General features: G+C 41.2%; 1 protein-coding gene across 3 annotated transcripts in view; it reads left to right on the forward strand.

Moving 5' to 3' along the window:
• LOC131229064 (crossover junction endonuclease EME1B) overlaps positions 1-14,278 on the forward strand; it is a 103,312-nt gene that overhangs the window by 68,626 nt on the left and 20,408 nt on the right. For all 3 annotated transcript variants that reach the window (XM_058224925.1, XM_058224923.1, XM_058224924.1), the window contains exon 8: positions 2,673-2,736. In XM_058224925.1, the coding sequence (XP_058080908.1) occupies positions 2,673-2,736 (64 nt within the window). The remainder of the gene's footprint in view (positions 1-2,672; positions 2,737-14,278) is intronic.

Raw genomic sequence — 14,278 nt, forward strand, 5'->3', positions numbered from 1 at the left:
GCCAAAACAGAGGGCAATCTAGAACGTACATCATATATATCCTAGCAGGCCTAAAAATGGTCCAACAGTGTGTATGCGCAACATAAGTAATAAAGCGGACTATTTGGGTTGCTAAAAATGGATGGGCAGCGTGTACAAAACCTCGACATCATGGTGAGTCCAATAGCAAGTGGCTCACATGCTGGAAACGGATAAGACACGTACATCACGTTGCTGCCCACTAAGTTTTGGATCAAACTGATATTTGTGTAGTCCCTTTATCTAGGTCTGATGTGACCCTATCAACAGATGGAATGGCAAATAAACATCACCATGGGCCGTGGGAAATTTTCAACAGTAGGTGTCAATTTCCACATTTTTCTAGCAGCGTGGCCCAACTAAGATTTGAATTTGTTTCATTTTGGGCCTCGCCCTTGAAATGATCTGGGAAACCTGATGGACAGGTAGATATAGAATTTATACATCAAGGTGGGGTCTACAGGGTGGCCCCATATATGCGGAAAATGGTGGGCGCAGCAGCACTATATGCTGCTGTCTCACAGCCTTGTACGCTGTGAGAAGCATTGTGTATTGCTGCCTCATTATTATTATTATTATTATTATTATTATTATTATTATTATTATTATTATTTTGTTTTTGTTTTGCCGTCATTACAAGTTTTGTCTCGTAGTGCATTAAGACATTTTGTCTTTTAGTGTTAGGGTTCAACAATGGGTGTTTGATCACCACTGTTTGCAATGGTATGGCCCACCTGATTTCTCGATCTGCCTGAGTTTTGGGCCACTGGCCTAAAATGACCTGGCTCACCAGCTGGATGGAGTGGATTTAGAGTACATATATCAGAGTGGGGTCACCAGCTGCCACCTTTTCATTTATGTGCAGGTGCATACAGTGTGCAATGTTGCACACTGTTTTCACAATGTGCAGCTGCACCGTCTATTTGTTTTTTTTTTTTTTTTTTAAATTTATAAATATTACATAATACACACACACACATATATGTATGTATGTATGTATGTTTGTATCAGAAAAATATGGAAGGTCAGGGATTTTCAGCTGTTGGATGACAAAATAAACATCATGGTGGCCTAGGATGGTTTTCAACGGTTGGATGAGGCCCACGGAGTGGCCCACTTGGTTTTTGGGTCCACCGTGATCATTTTCCTTTAAATAAAGGGTGTAGAGTTGAGATTATAACATTTGGCCCATAGTTTATGCTTGTTAGAGCTTTTCTTTTGTTTCCCATCATATAAAAACTTGATAAATAAAAAATGTCTAGCAGCTTTTGGGACATTTTTATCTTCTCTAAAAGCCTTGGGCTAGGGTTTGTGTAAGTGCATGTTTTCACAAGCGGGACGTATGATTTAGGCAAATCAAAACTGGTGAGAGCTTTAATTATTTGCTGGTTATTGCATTGTTTTTCCTTTCTTTTCAAGTGGAAAGATCTCTATTCTTGGATTGAATGTATTTGGGTATGATTTGGTTCTAAGTTTGTTATGTGCGGTTGACGATTCTCATTTGTTAGTTACACTCTCATTTGTTAGTTACACTAGAAACTTACATTTAGAGCTATTGCTCTTCTCGAGGTTGGTGTCCCTCCACTTTGGTTGTTGAGAGATTGAGCTCCAAGCTCTTTTCTTGTTCTCTCTCTCTCTCTCTCTCTCTCTCTCTCTCTCTCTCTCTCTCTCTCTCACGGATGTCCTCTATCTATTTGATAACTTCTAGTGGATTATAGGTGCTTTGTTCTTTTCTTTCTCTTTGATGAGTTTCTGTCTCCTTTCTGTGTGCTTTATTATTATTATTATTATTTTTTAAATTTTTTTAAAAGAAATATTGGTGTTACTGTTAGAGGGATTGATCAGCCTAGTTTTATATATGGCTAACCAATAACCATGGGCAGGGGGACCTTCATGTGAATGCTCGGGAGTCGGGACACTATTTAGATTATTGTTGTTGATAACTATCCATTATCTTAATGGGTCGTTGTATCCTTCTTTTTTTTCCCTTTAATCAAATTATTGTTATGTATGAAAGAAAGAAACTGAGTTCCTTGGTATTGTAGAACATGTACAAATATATAGTTTTATATTATATATGCTTATTCCTAAATGATTGGCGAAAAGGATTCGTAAAGCTGCACCCAAGTAGTTGGGACAAAATGATGATGACGATGATGCAAGTATGTCTCCCTCAAGCTGCTAGTATATCGCAGTTAGTCCCTGCTGCTTGGGAAACATGTATATTTGATGATTCTGATTGTCCTGATAATCTCTGTAATATTGTGATGACTAACTTGTTTTTTTGCTTATTATGAATCGGATTGGGTAATGTGGATGGCCATCTATAATTATAGTTTAGTATCCATGTGATGAAAATCTTTATTTTACTAGTATTTACTTGCTGCATTATCTTGCTATGGACGGACAACATTTCTCTGCATTTGGCTTCAACACTTGAGCTTGTGGTCATCCTATGCTTCTCATGCTTCTTATGGTATTTGGTTTTCACATATAATTGTGATATATTCCCTTGTCATGGTGGTGCAATATTCAATGGTGTAGAACCAGCTGCCTTCTGGTGTTTAATTTATTGTTGCTACTATCTCATGTTTACATATTTTTACCATATGTTTTAATTGTGTTGGTGACGATGTGCATGCTGAATTATTTAGGGAGCAAGTGCAGTACAAAAACCCAATGAGTGTTAATGGTTGGAGGCGTCCACCGGTTGAGGAGGTTGGGTATCCTTGTAAATTTCTCTTTCCATCTTCTCAATTACTAATGATGTGTGGCATTTCCAGAAGAGGAATAATAGTCCAGATGCATAAGAATTTGAAACTGATATGCCCATTTCATACAAGTGGGTCCAAAAGTTCATTGATTCAGACTGTTTATCTTATTGGACCCTTTTCCAGATGGATCATGATTTGCAAATGTTCTAGATTGGAAAATCCTAGACATCGAACCTTTGCCCTTTTTCTGGATGATTGTAGTATTTTTCTTCATTGTCTATTTCTGGGAACTCATGAAAGCATTAGGAAGCTCTAATCTAGAGAACCTTGGACAAATCTACCAACTAAAATATGGAGCATAAAGTCCAGTCTGATGACCGAACTGAAGAAGAAAAACAGAACACCCCCCCCCCCCCCACACTAAACGATGATGATATTTCTTCTTCTTCTTTCTTTTTTTATTTTTTTATTTTATTTTATTAAAAGGCCGCAGCCAAACACTATGCAGGAAAAACAAAAAATACAAATGTACAACCATAGAGTACAAATAAAACAAAAAATCCAATTGAACTTCCCACTTAAGAATTTCTTACTTCCTCCGACTCCTTTACAATGAGAATCACCTTCCTGATAACAGATTTAACACTTCCCTTTTTATTTCTAAAACACCGATCATTCCTTTCCCACCATAGAGCCCAAAGGACTGCTAAGAAGCTTATCCTCCACACTCTTTTCCCCACCTTCCCTATTCGCCCACCATGCCAAGATAAGAGAAAATCCTTTATCGATCTTTGGGAGCACCTAAATGGCCGCAAAAGATGATTCCACACCTCCCATGCAAAAGAACAATGGATAAAGAGATGATCTACTGATTCCGCATCTTTTTAGCACAAGAGACAAACATTAGGGAGAATCATGTTCCTCTTATGCAAGTTATCAATTGTTAGCACTCTGTTTGATGCAGGACACATGATTTAATGCCAGCATGCAACATGGAGATTATGAAAGAGTACATAAAGTAATTCAATTAATAAAAGATGCTAACCTACCAAGTAATTAAGATTAAAAAATAGGAAATAAAATCTTATTTAACCTAAATCACATGCCCGCATGCTAAGAAATCACATAAATCAATTAAAACTAGGACCGATGGAAGGATAGAACTTCCAATTTAGCATAGGCGCGTTACACAGTCAAGGGAGAGATTTGTAAGTTTTATGATTAGGGTTAGGAAGGGGAAAATTTGAAATTTGAAGAATTAGAGTTCATGGGAATTGAGAATTTTGGAATTAGATTTTTTTTTTTTTTTTTGAAATTGGGGAAAATCTAGGAAAATTAGGGATTTTAGGTTTAGGGTTAGGGTTTTGAGAATAGAAGAAAGGGGTTTTGATATAAGGATGATGAAAGCCAAAAGGGGCTAGGTGGGATTCGCACGTGTGGCCGTACGGTCACATTTGCGGCATGGGGTGGATGGGTTTAGGTTGGTTAGGATTTGGATTGTGGATGGGTATGAGAAAGTTGGGTTTGGGATAAGACTAAGATTTGAGATGGGAGAATGAAGAACCTGAAGAAAGTACCTAGATGTGGGAGAAAAGAGAAGGTGTGGGGATAGGTGGTGACCTCGCACCTCCGTTGATGAAGATTAGCCTCGCACCAATCTTCCTTCCAAATCACATGGAAGTATCTTCAAATCGCATGAAGATGACAGAATAAAGCAAGAGCTTTTCTCTATCTTTCTTTCTTTCTTTCTTTTTTTTTTTTTTTTTTTTTTTTTTTTTTTTAATCACGAAATTCAATAGGGTTGGAAGTCCACCCCCATATGCTTTTATTATTAAAAATTCAGAACTAAAAATTCAGCATAATTACAACTATGCCACTCACTTAAGTGAAGTGGCCCATCATTCAAAATAAGAAAACTAAAACATATATTATCAATCTCAACCATCAAATAACTCTTAAAAATAACAAAAAACATAAAGAAATCAAGATCAGAGTCCAAGGGGCCCGGATCTAAAAGATTTGGTGGCTCGATGGCCTGATTGACAAGATCCAACGGTCAGATCGACATGAAATAAAAATCCTATGACAAAAATGATCTCTTAAGTAGCCCACATGCATCATCCCCAAGTAGGGTCTTCCTGATGCACGTCCAATGCATGTGGGGTCTTCAAACTAGCTCGACGAGCCCCATGTGGAACTCGTCTCTCATCCACAAAGAAAGCTGCGCTAATGTGGGTTGTCGTATCCGTCTTTGGGACACCTGACTAGGTCCTCTGATGTGCCCATCACTATTCCTCCCAACAAGCCAACCAAAAACCGCCACCTTCGAGGTAGTGTCGTATCGCCATAGCCAAGATGTAGGGGCTGCCCCAATAAAGCCGTCCTTATCACACATAGATCTATAAAATGATCTAACTGAAAATGAACCTGACTTTCTTTTAGCCATTTTATGGAATCCGGCTCTAATAGCCTTCGAGAAACCTTCTCTAACAATGGAAGAAGTTGCAAAAGTTCTTCAAATTCTTCATTGGGTAGGTTCCTTCTACAGCACGAAGACCAAGTGACTATTCCATCCCTCACCGAAAAACAACTATTAACCTTCATCCCCTCTTTTGAAGCTAACCCCGCTAATAATGGGAACCTCTCACACAATCTCTCATCTCCCACCCACCTATCCCTCTAAAAGCTGATACTTTTACCATCCCCTAAACTGAAGCCTTTACCTTCCCATACTTTATCTTTCAATGATGCCACCGACCCCCTTCCTCTACCTCGTATATTCTAGCTAAGATGATCAATACAAAGAGGATCCTTTTATCCACCAACCCCCTTCCTCTACCCCATATGTTCTAGCTAAGACCTCTCTCCATTTGGCTCCCCTATCCTCCCCAAACCTCCAAACCCATTTCCCCAACAAAGCTAGATTCATCTCCTCTAGTTTCCTAATTCCTGCCCCCTCTTAATCCGTTGGTTTGCAAACCTCATCCTATTCCAGAAGATATAACTTTTGTTTGTCACCCGACCCTTTCCAAAGAAAATCCCTCCTCTTTTCCAGCATATTAAGAATACACTTTGGGCACTTAAAAATAGACATGAAGTAGACCAGGAGATTCGACATTGATGCTTTGATCAGAGTCATTCTCCTACCCATTGATAGACACCTTGCTTTCCATTTGGACACCTTCCTATCACATCATTCAATCACTTTGTCCCACATGTATTTCACCGGTTTTCAAATACATAATGGTAAACCAAGGTAGGTCGTCGGAAAAGAAGTTTCCCGAAAACCGAACTGTAACGAGAAATCCCGGGCATGTTCTTTGGATATCTCAACTCCCATAAGCTCACTTTTGATGATATTCACCTTCAAACTAGAAACGACCTCAAAATTGATAATTATAGAACAAAGATTTTGCAAAAAGAAATCCTCCGCCTTACAAGGTAAAAAACATATAATTTGTATACCGAATATGGGATATTTGAAGATTTGAAGAATCCACCCCAAAGCCTTTAACCAAACCAATCTGTACACCTCTATCTATCATATTGCTAAGAGCCTCCATAATTGTGAGAAAAAGAAAAGGTGATAGAGGAATAGGATCGCCCTGCCGAAGCCCTCGAGAAACTGTAAAGAACCCTTTTGGCGAGCCGTTCACTAAAACCGAAAAATTTGACGATCTCACACATTTTTGTATGATTGTATCCAAAAACACCACTTTGGACCACACCCCAACCTTTTCAGCATGTAGTCTAGAAATGCCCGATCTACATGGTCATATGCCTTTTCGATATTGAGTTTGCACACTATACCTTTCTCCCCATTTCTATAGCACGAATCTACCCATTCATTCGCCAATAGAGAACAATCAACAATTTGCCTTCTGTCCACAAAAGCCCCTTGAGACTCCGATATAATATCGCCCAAAACCTTTCAAAATCTAGAAGCCAAGACTTTTGTTAGAATTTTGTAGGGTCTCCTAGCAAACTAATAAGACAAATCTTTCAAGCATTCCTCACCTTCCTTTTTGGGGATCATTGCTATGAATGTCGCGTCAAGTTGTGGTGCTATTACAACCTTCTCATAGAATTCCTGCATAAAACCTATCACATCCACCTTCACACACTCCCAAAATTTTGAAAAAATGCTAGAGGAAAACCATCCGACCCCATCCGCAACTCGGCCACTACTTTCTTTATTTCTTCTTTCGAAAAAGCCTTTTCCAACGAATTCGCCTCTTCCGTCGACATTGATTGAAAATCTAAGTTGTCAAGGGCTGGCCTGCGTCTGTTTTCTTTTGTCGAGAGGTCTTTATAGAACTAGACTATGGAGTCGCAAATGTTCTTTTTCCCTTTTATCCTCCCCATCTACTAATGTCTAATAACGAAGAATTCTTATTGGCTTTCGCTCTCGCACTAGCCATCGCATGAAAGAACTTTGTATTCTTGTCTCCTGCTTTAAGCCATGTTGCCCTCGACCTTTGCCGCCATTTTATTTCTTCCTCTCTCAATCTAGCATTTTATTTTGCTCTATATACCTCCCTCCAAGCAACTTCCTCCTCTGCTAGACTTTCATTCTCTTCTTTGGAATCTAGTTTTTGGATTGTTGAAAGGAAATTAGGTGATCCAAAAACGGCCTAGGCAAAGCGCATTGATGCATCAATGGATATTTATTTGCCCATTCCATGGAGATAAGGAACCTATCTAATCTTGACCTTGTGGGCGACACTTGCCCATTGGACCAAGTGAATTTAGCACCTCCCATCAGAAGATCTATCATCTCATTCTTCGTTATCCAGTTTGAAAGTTCTTCATACTTCTTGAAATGCGGCCTTCGTTAGATTTTTCATGGAGAAAACGGACTACGTTAAAGTCGCCTCCCACTCACCATGGAAGATCCCATTTGTTTCAACATGTAGTTAATTATGTCCAGAAATCATCGCGATATTTTGGTTTGCATGGCCCGTAAATTGCTATAAATAACCATCTAAAATCAGATCCCCTCTATCTCAACACCATCGACGTCAAGACATTCCATATCCTGCTATCCTCTTTGCTCCAGATCGCTGAATCCCAGATCAATAGTATCCCTCCCGCTGAATCCCAATCCCCTCTCTCAATACCACCGACGTAGTATCCTATATCGCTCCATGACATTCCCCTTCAATATGCGTCATCCTCATACGAAAGACGATTAGAAGCAACATGGAAAGCAACCTGATTGTTATAATATAATGGGATGGGAGTAACAATCACAATTCTCAGAGCTAGATTAAGAGACTTTAGCCTAAGAACTTCACATTTAGCATGACCCGTGGAGTGGTATTTAGCTTCGGCTAATGAACAAGCAATTATTGGCTTCTTCTTTCTCTTTGAAGAAACAAGATTACTGCCAACAAGGTACAATAACCTGTAGTGGAGTTGTGCTCATTTGAAGATCCAGTCCAATCCTCATCACAATACGCACTGACATGAAGATAGTGATGATCAACATAGAGAACCCATTTCCAGTGCTAACTTGATGTAGCGAAGAACGCAATAGCCGACATCGAGATGGTGAGAAGATGGAGCTTACATAAGTTAGCTTGCCACACTCAAGACATATGTTGTATCTAGACAAGTTATTGTTAAGTAAGTTAGTTTTCCCACCAGTGGCAATACATGCTCGAATCTGAGACTCTTTGACTCCTAATAATGAAGACGATGATTGACCTCTATTGGTTCATTTGTAGGTTGAGTACCCAACGTACCCAGCTCCTTGAGAAGGTCAATAACATACTTCCGTTGCAAAATGAATATCCGTTTCTTGGACCAAGTACTTAAGCCCAAATCTTTAGTTAAAAAAAATCCTCGCAAGAAAGTTATCTACAACAATTATCTCAAGTTCACTATCACTTGTGAGGACTATGTCATCCACATAAATTGCTAAGATAGTAGAAGAAGAGCTGGTCCATTTGAGAAACACCGAAGGATCACATGAGCTACGATAAAAAGAAATATGAGGGTTAGCTGATGGGGACATCATGCACATGCCCCCTCTATGCACGTATTCAAGGAGGCGAGCCCCACTTTCGATTTCGATCGACGACGACATCTTTGGAGGGCCTCATAATTAGGGGGCTGCGTTATGGAGCATTAGAGTGGACCTGATCATCACATAGATTCTACCATCGGATCTCATGATCGTGGCCCACTACTTTAGATGATCTAGGATTTTGAGTTTTGACTATTTTTGTTATTAGAAACTTCATGAACGTCTTTGATTGCTTAGATTAGTATTTACTTGCTTTAGCTTTGATATTAGTGTGCGCACATGACGCAAGGGTAATTCTTTCTTTGGGTTTAGGTTTTTCTTATAAATATAGCAATCCCAAGTAGGTATGGCAATGATATTTTATGATTAAAAATTCTTGCGTTTCTCTCACTCTCTTTGGGTTGAAGAATCGAATTGGGTGCGAAGCCCTTCCTTCCTCGAAGGGCTATCTACCGTGGTGTGAAGCCATATCTGCTCCAAATCCTCTCCATCTTCTAACACATCTCCTCCATCACCCTCTACACCCCTTTCACCATCTATTTCACCCGTTTTTGCATCTACGTTTTCTACTACAACAGTGCACAAGAAGATTTTCAGATTCTGGCCCATCTGAGGGGCTGAAACTTCGGCGGAGTACTACGCACAGACCTTGTGACGGATCGACGTGAAACTTGGTATGGAGGCAGCCCATCCCTGCCCGATCCTAGCTTAGAAGTCGGTTTCTGACTTTGTGGGCCCCACACACGTTCAGATGACCTGTCATGCACATGCGTCCAGGCCCATCTGCAATCCAGCACTGGTGGTTCATCCCAGGTTCTCTTTCTCCTCTATTTCCTTCTCTTTTGACTAAAAAAAACCCCTTAATCCAAATCCCTAACCCTAAAGAGTCCCAAATCCCTATTATCCCCATTTTTCAAACCCTAGATTTTCCCCCAAATTGAAGCTTAGTGAATCTCTTGACTTGGGAACAATCCTTTGCAAGAATGGATGATTCTTACACTCCTTTGGGCTTGTTTGACTTTTAATTTTATTTGATCCAGCCCTAAACTTATGTAGGCTTGGACCCCCATAGATTCCCATTTTTGAATGTTTGGTAATATGTAGGATGTGGAATTTTGTGACTGTTTAAAAGTGGTATAATCTCAAGCTTGATCTCTTGCATTCCATATTTAATTTCATGTCCTGCATCAAATTTGGTATCAGAGCCCAAGGTTGTCATAGGGGAATACAATGCATGATTAGGGGTTAGTTCATTTTTTTAATGCACCACAACCATTCATTTAGGGCTGTTTAAAGCTCCATAATTCATGATATAGGCTGCTGAAATTTCTGTTATCAAAAAGTTAGCAATTCACATTGCTGAAGTTTCTGTTATCCATTTATTTCGACAGCCATATTGCTGGATTTTTGTAGAGTTGCGTAATTTCGTCCATATAGCGTCCTATAGGTTCATCTAATGTCATTAGGGTGCATATAGTGGAGTCTAGGCGCATATAGTTTCATCTTAGGACCCCTTGAGTTGTGTAGTGCATGCCCAAACGTATTGGACGCGGCTTTGGTCTGCACCCCATCATGAACACCGAGCAACTTACCGAGTCTCTCAGAAGAATAACCCAAAAGTTGGACGCCATGGATGCAAGCATCAAAGCATCTTCACAACAGGTTATTAATCATTTGGACCAATTAGATGCACATGTTCATCAGGTTGAAACCTCCACCCGAGCAAACACCACCATTGGTGAAGATACCCAATCTCAAGCAGGTGGTTAGGAGGATAGACAAAGGAATGGGAGTGGCCAAGGAAATAGACGTGGGCGCGCACCCGTGCACCCACCCCGTGAGGGGTATCATGATCATTATAACCCAGATGCGCAACTCCTCAAGGGGGTTAGGGTAGAGGCCCCTATGTTTAATGGCCACTTGGATCCTAAAGTTTTTTTAGATTGGTTGGCAGATATGGACCACTATTTTGAGTGGTACGACATGTCGAATGCTTGCCGAGTACGATTTGCTAAGATGAAGCTTGTAGGCCAAGTAAAGAGGTTTTGGACTACCGTGGAACGAAAGAAAGAAAGGTTGAGGGAACCCTCAATAGTCTATTGAGAAGAAATGAAAAAAATTCTAAAAGAGAAGTACCTCCCTTTCTCTTATCACTTGAGGCTGGTTGAAGATTGGCAGTCTCTTCGACAGGGTTCCATGAGTGTGGCTGAATACATTGAGAAGTTCAAAGAGTACTTGACTCGGTGTGAGGTTGAAGAGGATCCCGTGCTCACTCTTGCTCGATTTAAGACGGGCCTTCATTCTGACATTAGGAGAGGGTTGCTCACTAAAGACATAGACACTCTTGAACAGATGTATCAAGTGGTGTTGGAGGTCGAACAATACCTCAAGGCATCCGTGGGAAGGCGGTTTGAGTCCTGTGATTCTGGTGCTAAGGCGAATCCTTCTGGGGCTAAGCCTAACACTGGATATCAATACAAGCTTTCTAGTAGTTCTCAGTCTAGGCCCAAGGATGATAAGCGTAAAGGAGTTGTTGTGCCTAGCTCGCATAGAGGCGATGCGACTAGGTGTTTTAGATGTTAGGGGTTTGGTCACTTTACCCACTAGTGTGGCACAAAAGAGGGCACCAAGGTGTTCTTTATTGATGGGTAAGTAGAAGTAGTGCCCCCAGAAAGTGACCGTGAGGAGGAAGAATATGAGCCAGCGGAGATCCCTAGTGATGAGGAAGAGGGAGCGCAAGAGACCGCGACACTTGCAATTGTTTGTTGCGCCTTTACACAAGCAAAGAATATCGACGATTGACGCCGTAACACGATCTTCTATACCTATGCAAAATATGATGATAAGAGTTGCAAGATGATCGTTGATAGTGGTAGTTGTGCCAATGTGGCATCAATTGGCACTATGAGTTGTTTGGGTTTGAAGCTTAAAGCCCATCCCCAACCGTATAAGGTGTCTTGGGTTGATGAGACTTCTATTCCACTCTTGCACTGTTGTCTTGTTCCTATTCAGTTTGGATTATATAAAGACTCTCTGGTGTGATGTTGTTCCCGTGGATGTTGGCCACATCATTTTGGGTAGGCCCTGGCTCTATGACAGGGATGTCACCATATTTGGTCATTTGAATGTGTGTACATTCTGGTTTGAGGGCAAGAAAGTCAAGCTAAATCCTTTCCCACCCAAGAACACGACTGGAAAGGAATCCATCACAAAGAGTGGTGCGAGCGGCTTGAAGGAATGGAAGGAATCGAAGTCCAAAGTCTAAGCTTCTCCATATTCTAAATGCCAAAGACTTTGAGCGAGAGACTGAATCAGACTCGATGGTGTACGCCCTTAAGGCTAGGGAGAGTGCACCAGAGGCTAGTGTAGAGTTATCCACTGAGGCTATTTCGGTAGTGGATGAGTTTCGGGATGTCTTTCCTGATGATCTATCGGATGAGCTTCCCCCTATGAGGGATATACAACACGCCATTGATTTAGTCCCTAGAGCGACTCTACCAAACCTCCCTCACTACATAATGAACCCAAAGTAGCATGTAGAGTTGAAGAAGCAGGTTGATGAGCTCCTAGAAAAGAGTTTCATTCGAAAGAGCATCAGCCCGTGTGCTGTGCCCGCCCTTCTTACACATAAGAAGGATGACACATGGAGGATGTGTGTTGATTGTAGGGCCATTAACAAAATCACAATCAAGTATTGGTTTCCCATACCGCGTCTTGATGACATGTTGGACATGATGGCCAACTCTACTATCTTCTTGAAAATTGACCTCAAAAATGGTTATCACCAAATCCGTATACGCCATGGCGACGAGTGGAAGACGGCCTTCAAGATGAAGGATGAGCTATACAAGTGGCTAGTCATGCCTTTTGGGCTGACTAATGCCCCGAGTACTCTCTTGCGTGTGATGACCCAAGCATTGAGGCCCTTCATGGGGAAGTCCTGGTCGTCTAATTTGATGATATCCTGATTTATAGCATGACCAAGGAACAACACCTCACCCATTTGAGGCAGGTTTGTGGGATCCTTAGAGCTGAAAAATTGTACGCCAACCTAAAGAAGTGTGTGTTTATGTCTAGCAGTGTTATCTTCTTAGGTTTTGTTGTGTCAGCTGAGGGTGTGTTGGCGGATCCCAAGAAAGTTAAGGCCATTATCAATTAGCTTGAACCTCGCAATATTCACGAGGTGCGCTGCTTTCACAGCTTGGCCACCTTCTATAGGTAGTTCATTCGAGGCGTCAGTTACATTATGGCTTTCGTCATGGATTGCATAAAAAAAAAAGAGTTTCAATGGACGAAGGCAGCCTTGATGACCTTCAACGAGATAAAGGCTAAGATGACCGAGGCTCCAGTCATGCGACTTTGAAATTTTTCGGAAGTTTTGGAGGTCGCATGCAACGCGTCAGGAGTTGGTATAGGAGCAGTACTTGGTCAGGAAGGGCACCCTGTCGCCTTTTTTAGTGAGAAACTGAATGAGGCGAAGTAAAAATACTCCACCTATGACAAAGAATTCTATGCGGTAGTGCAGTAGTTGCGCCACTGGCATCACTATCTATTGCCGTAAGAATTCATCTTGTTCTCAGATCACGAGGCCTTGCGATATCTAAATTCTCAGAAGAAATTAAATCCTAGGCACACCAAGTGGGTCCAGTTCCTTCTAGAGTACACTTTTGTGCGCACAAGGCCAGTGTAGAGAATAAGCTTGTCGACGCGTTGAGTCGTCGAGTCGCGTTACTCAATTTCTCGAGTGTTGAAGTCACGGGGCTTGAGCGTGTCAAAGAAGATTATTTTGAGTGCCCAGATTTTGGAGTTGTGTACGCATCATTGTTAGAGAGTCCATCAGGAGCCAGCAATAAGTATTTGATATTGGACGGATATTTGTTTAGGAGTGACCGTTTGTATATACCTCGCACTTCCCTCCGCGATTTTCTTGTTTGAGAGTTACATTCAGGAGGCATCGCAGGTCATTTTGGTCGAGACAAGACCATTGCCCTAGGGGAGGATAGATTCTATTGGCCAAGCCTCAAGCGAGATGTGACCAAAATTATAGGGTAGTGTCGTACTTGTCAATTGGCCAAGCAAAAAAAGCAGAATACAGTGCTATACATACCTTTGCAAGTTCCATTCGCCCCTTGGCAAGACATCAGTATGGACTTCGTGCTTGGGCTCCCCAAGACCATTCGAAAACACGATTCCATATTTGTTGTCGTGGACCGTTTTTCTAAAATGGCCCACTTCATCCCTTGTTCAAAGACTTTTGACGCATCCCATGTTGCCAAATTGTTCTTTAGTGAGGTTGTCAAACTTCATGGGTTACCTAAAACCATGGTGTCTAACCGTGATATACGGTTCATGAGTTATTTTTGGAAGACACTATGGCATATGATGAATACTCGGCTCCAATTTTCTTCTGCTTACCACCCTCAAACTGATGGTCAGACTGAGGTGGTCAATAGGAGCCTAGGAAATTTGCTCAGGTGTTTAGTGGGGGAGCACACCAGAATGTGGGACACTGCAC

This window comes from Magnolia sinica, chromosome 16 (assembly GCF_029962835.1).
Source record: "Magnolia sinica isolate HGM2019 chromosome 16, MsV1, whole genome shotgun sequence".
Taxonomy (NCBI): Eukaryota; Viridiplantae; Streptophyta; class Magnoliopsida; order Magnoliales; family Magnoliaceae; genus Magnolia; species Magnolia sinica.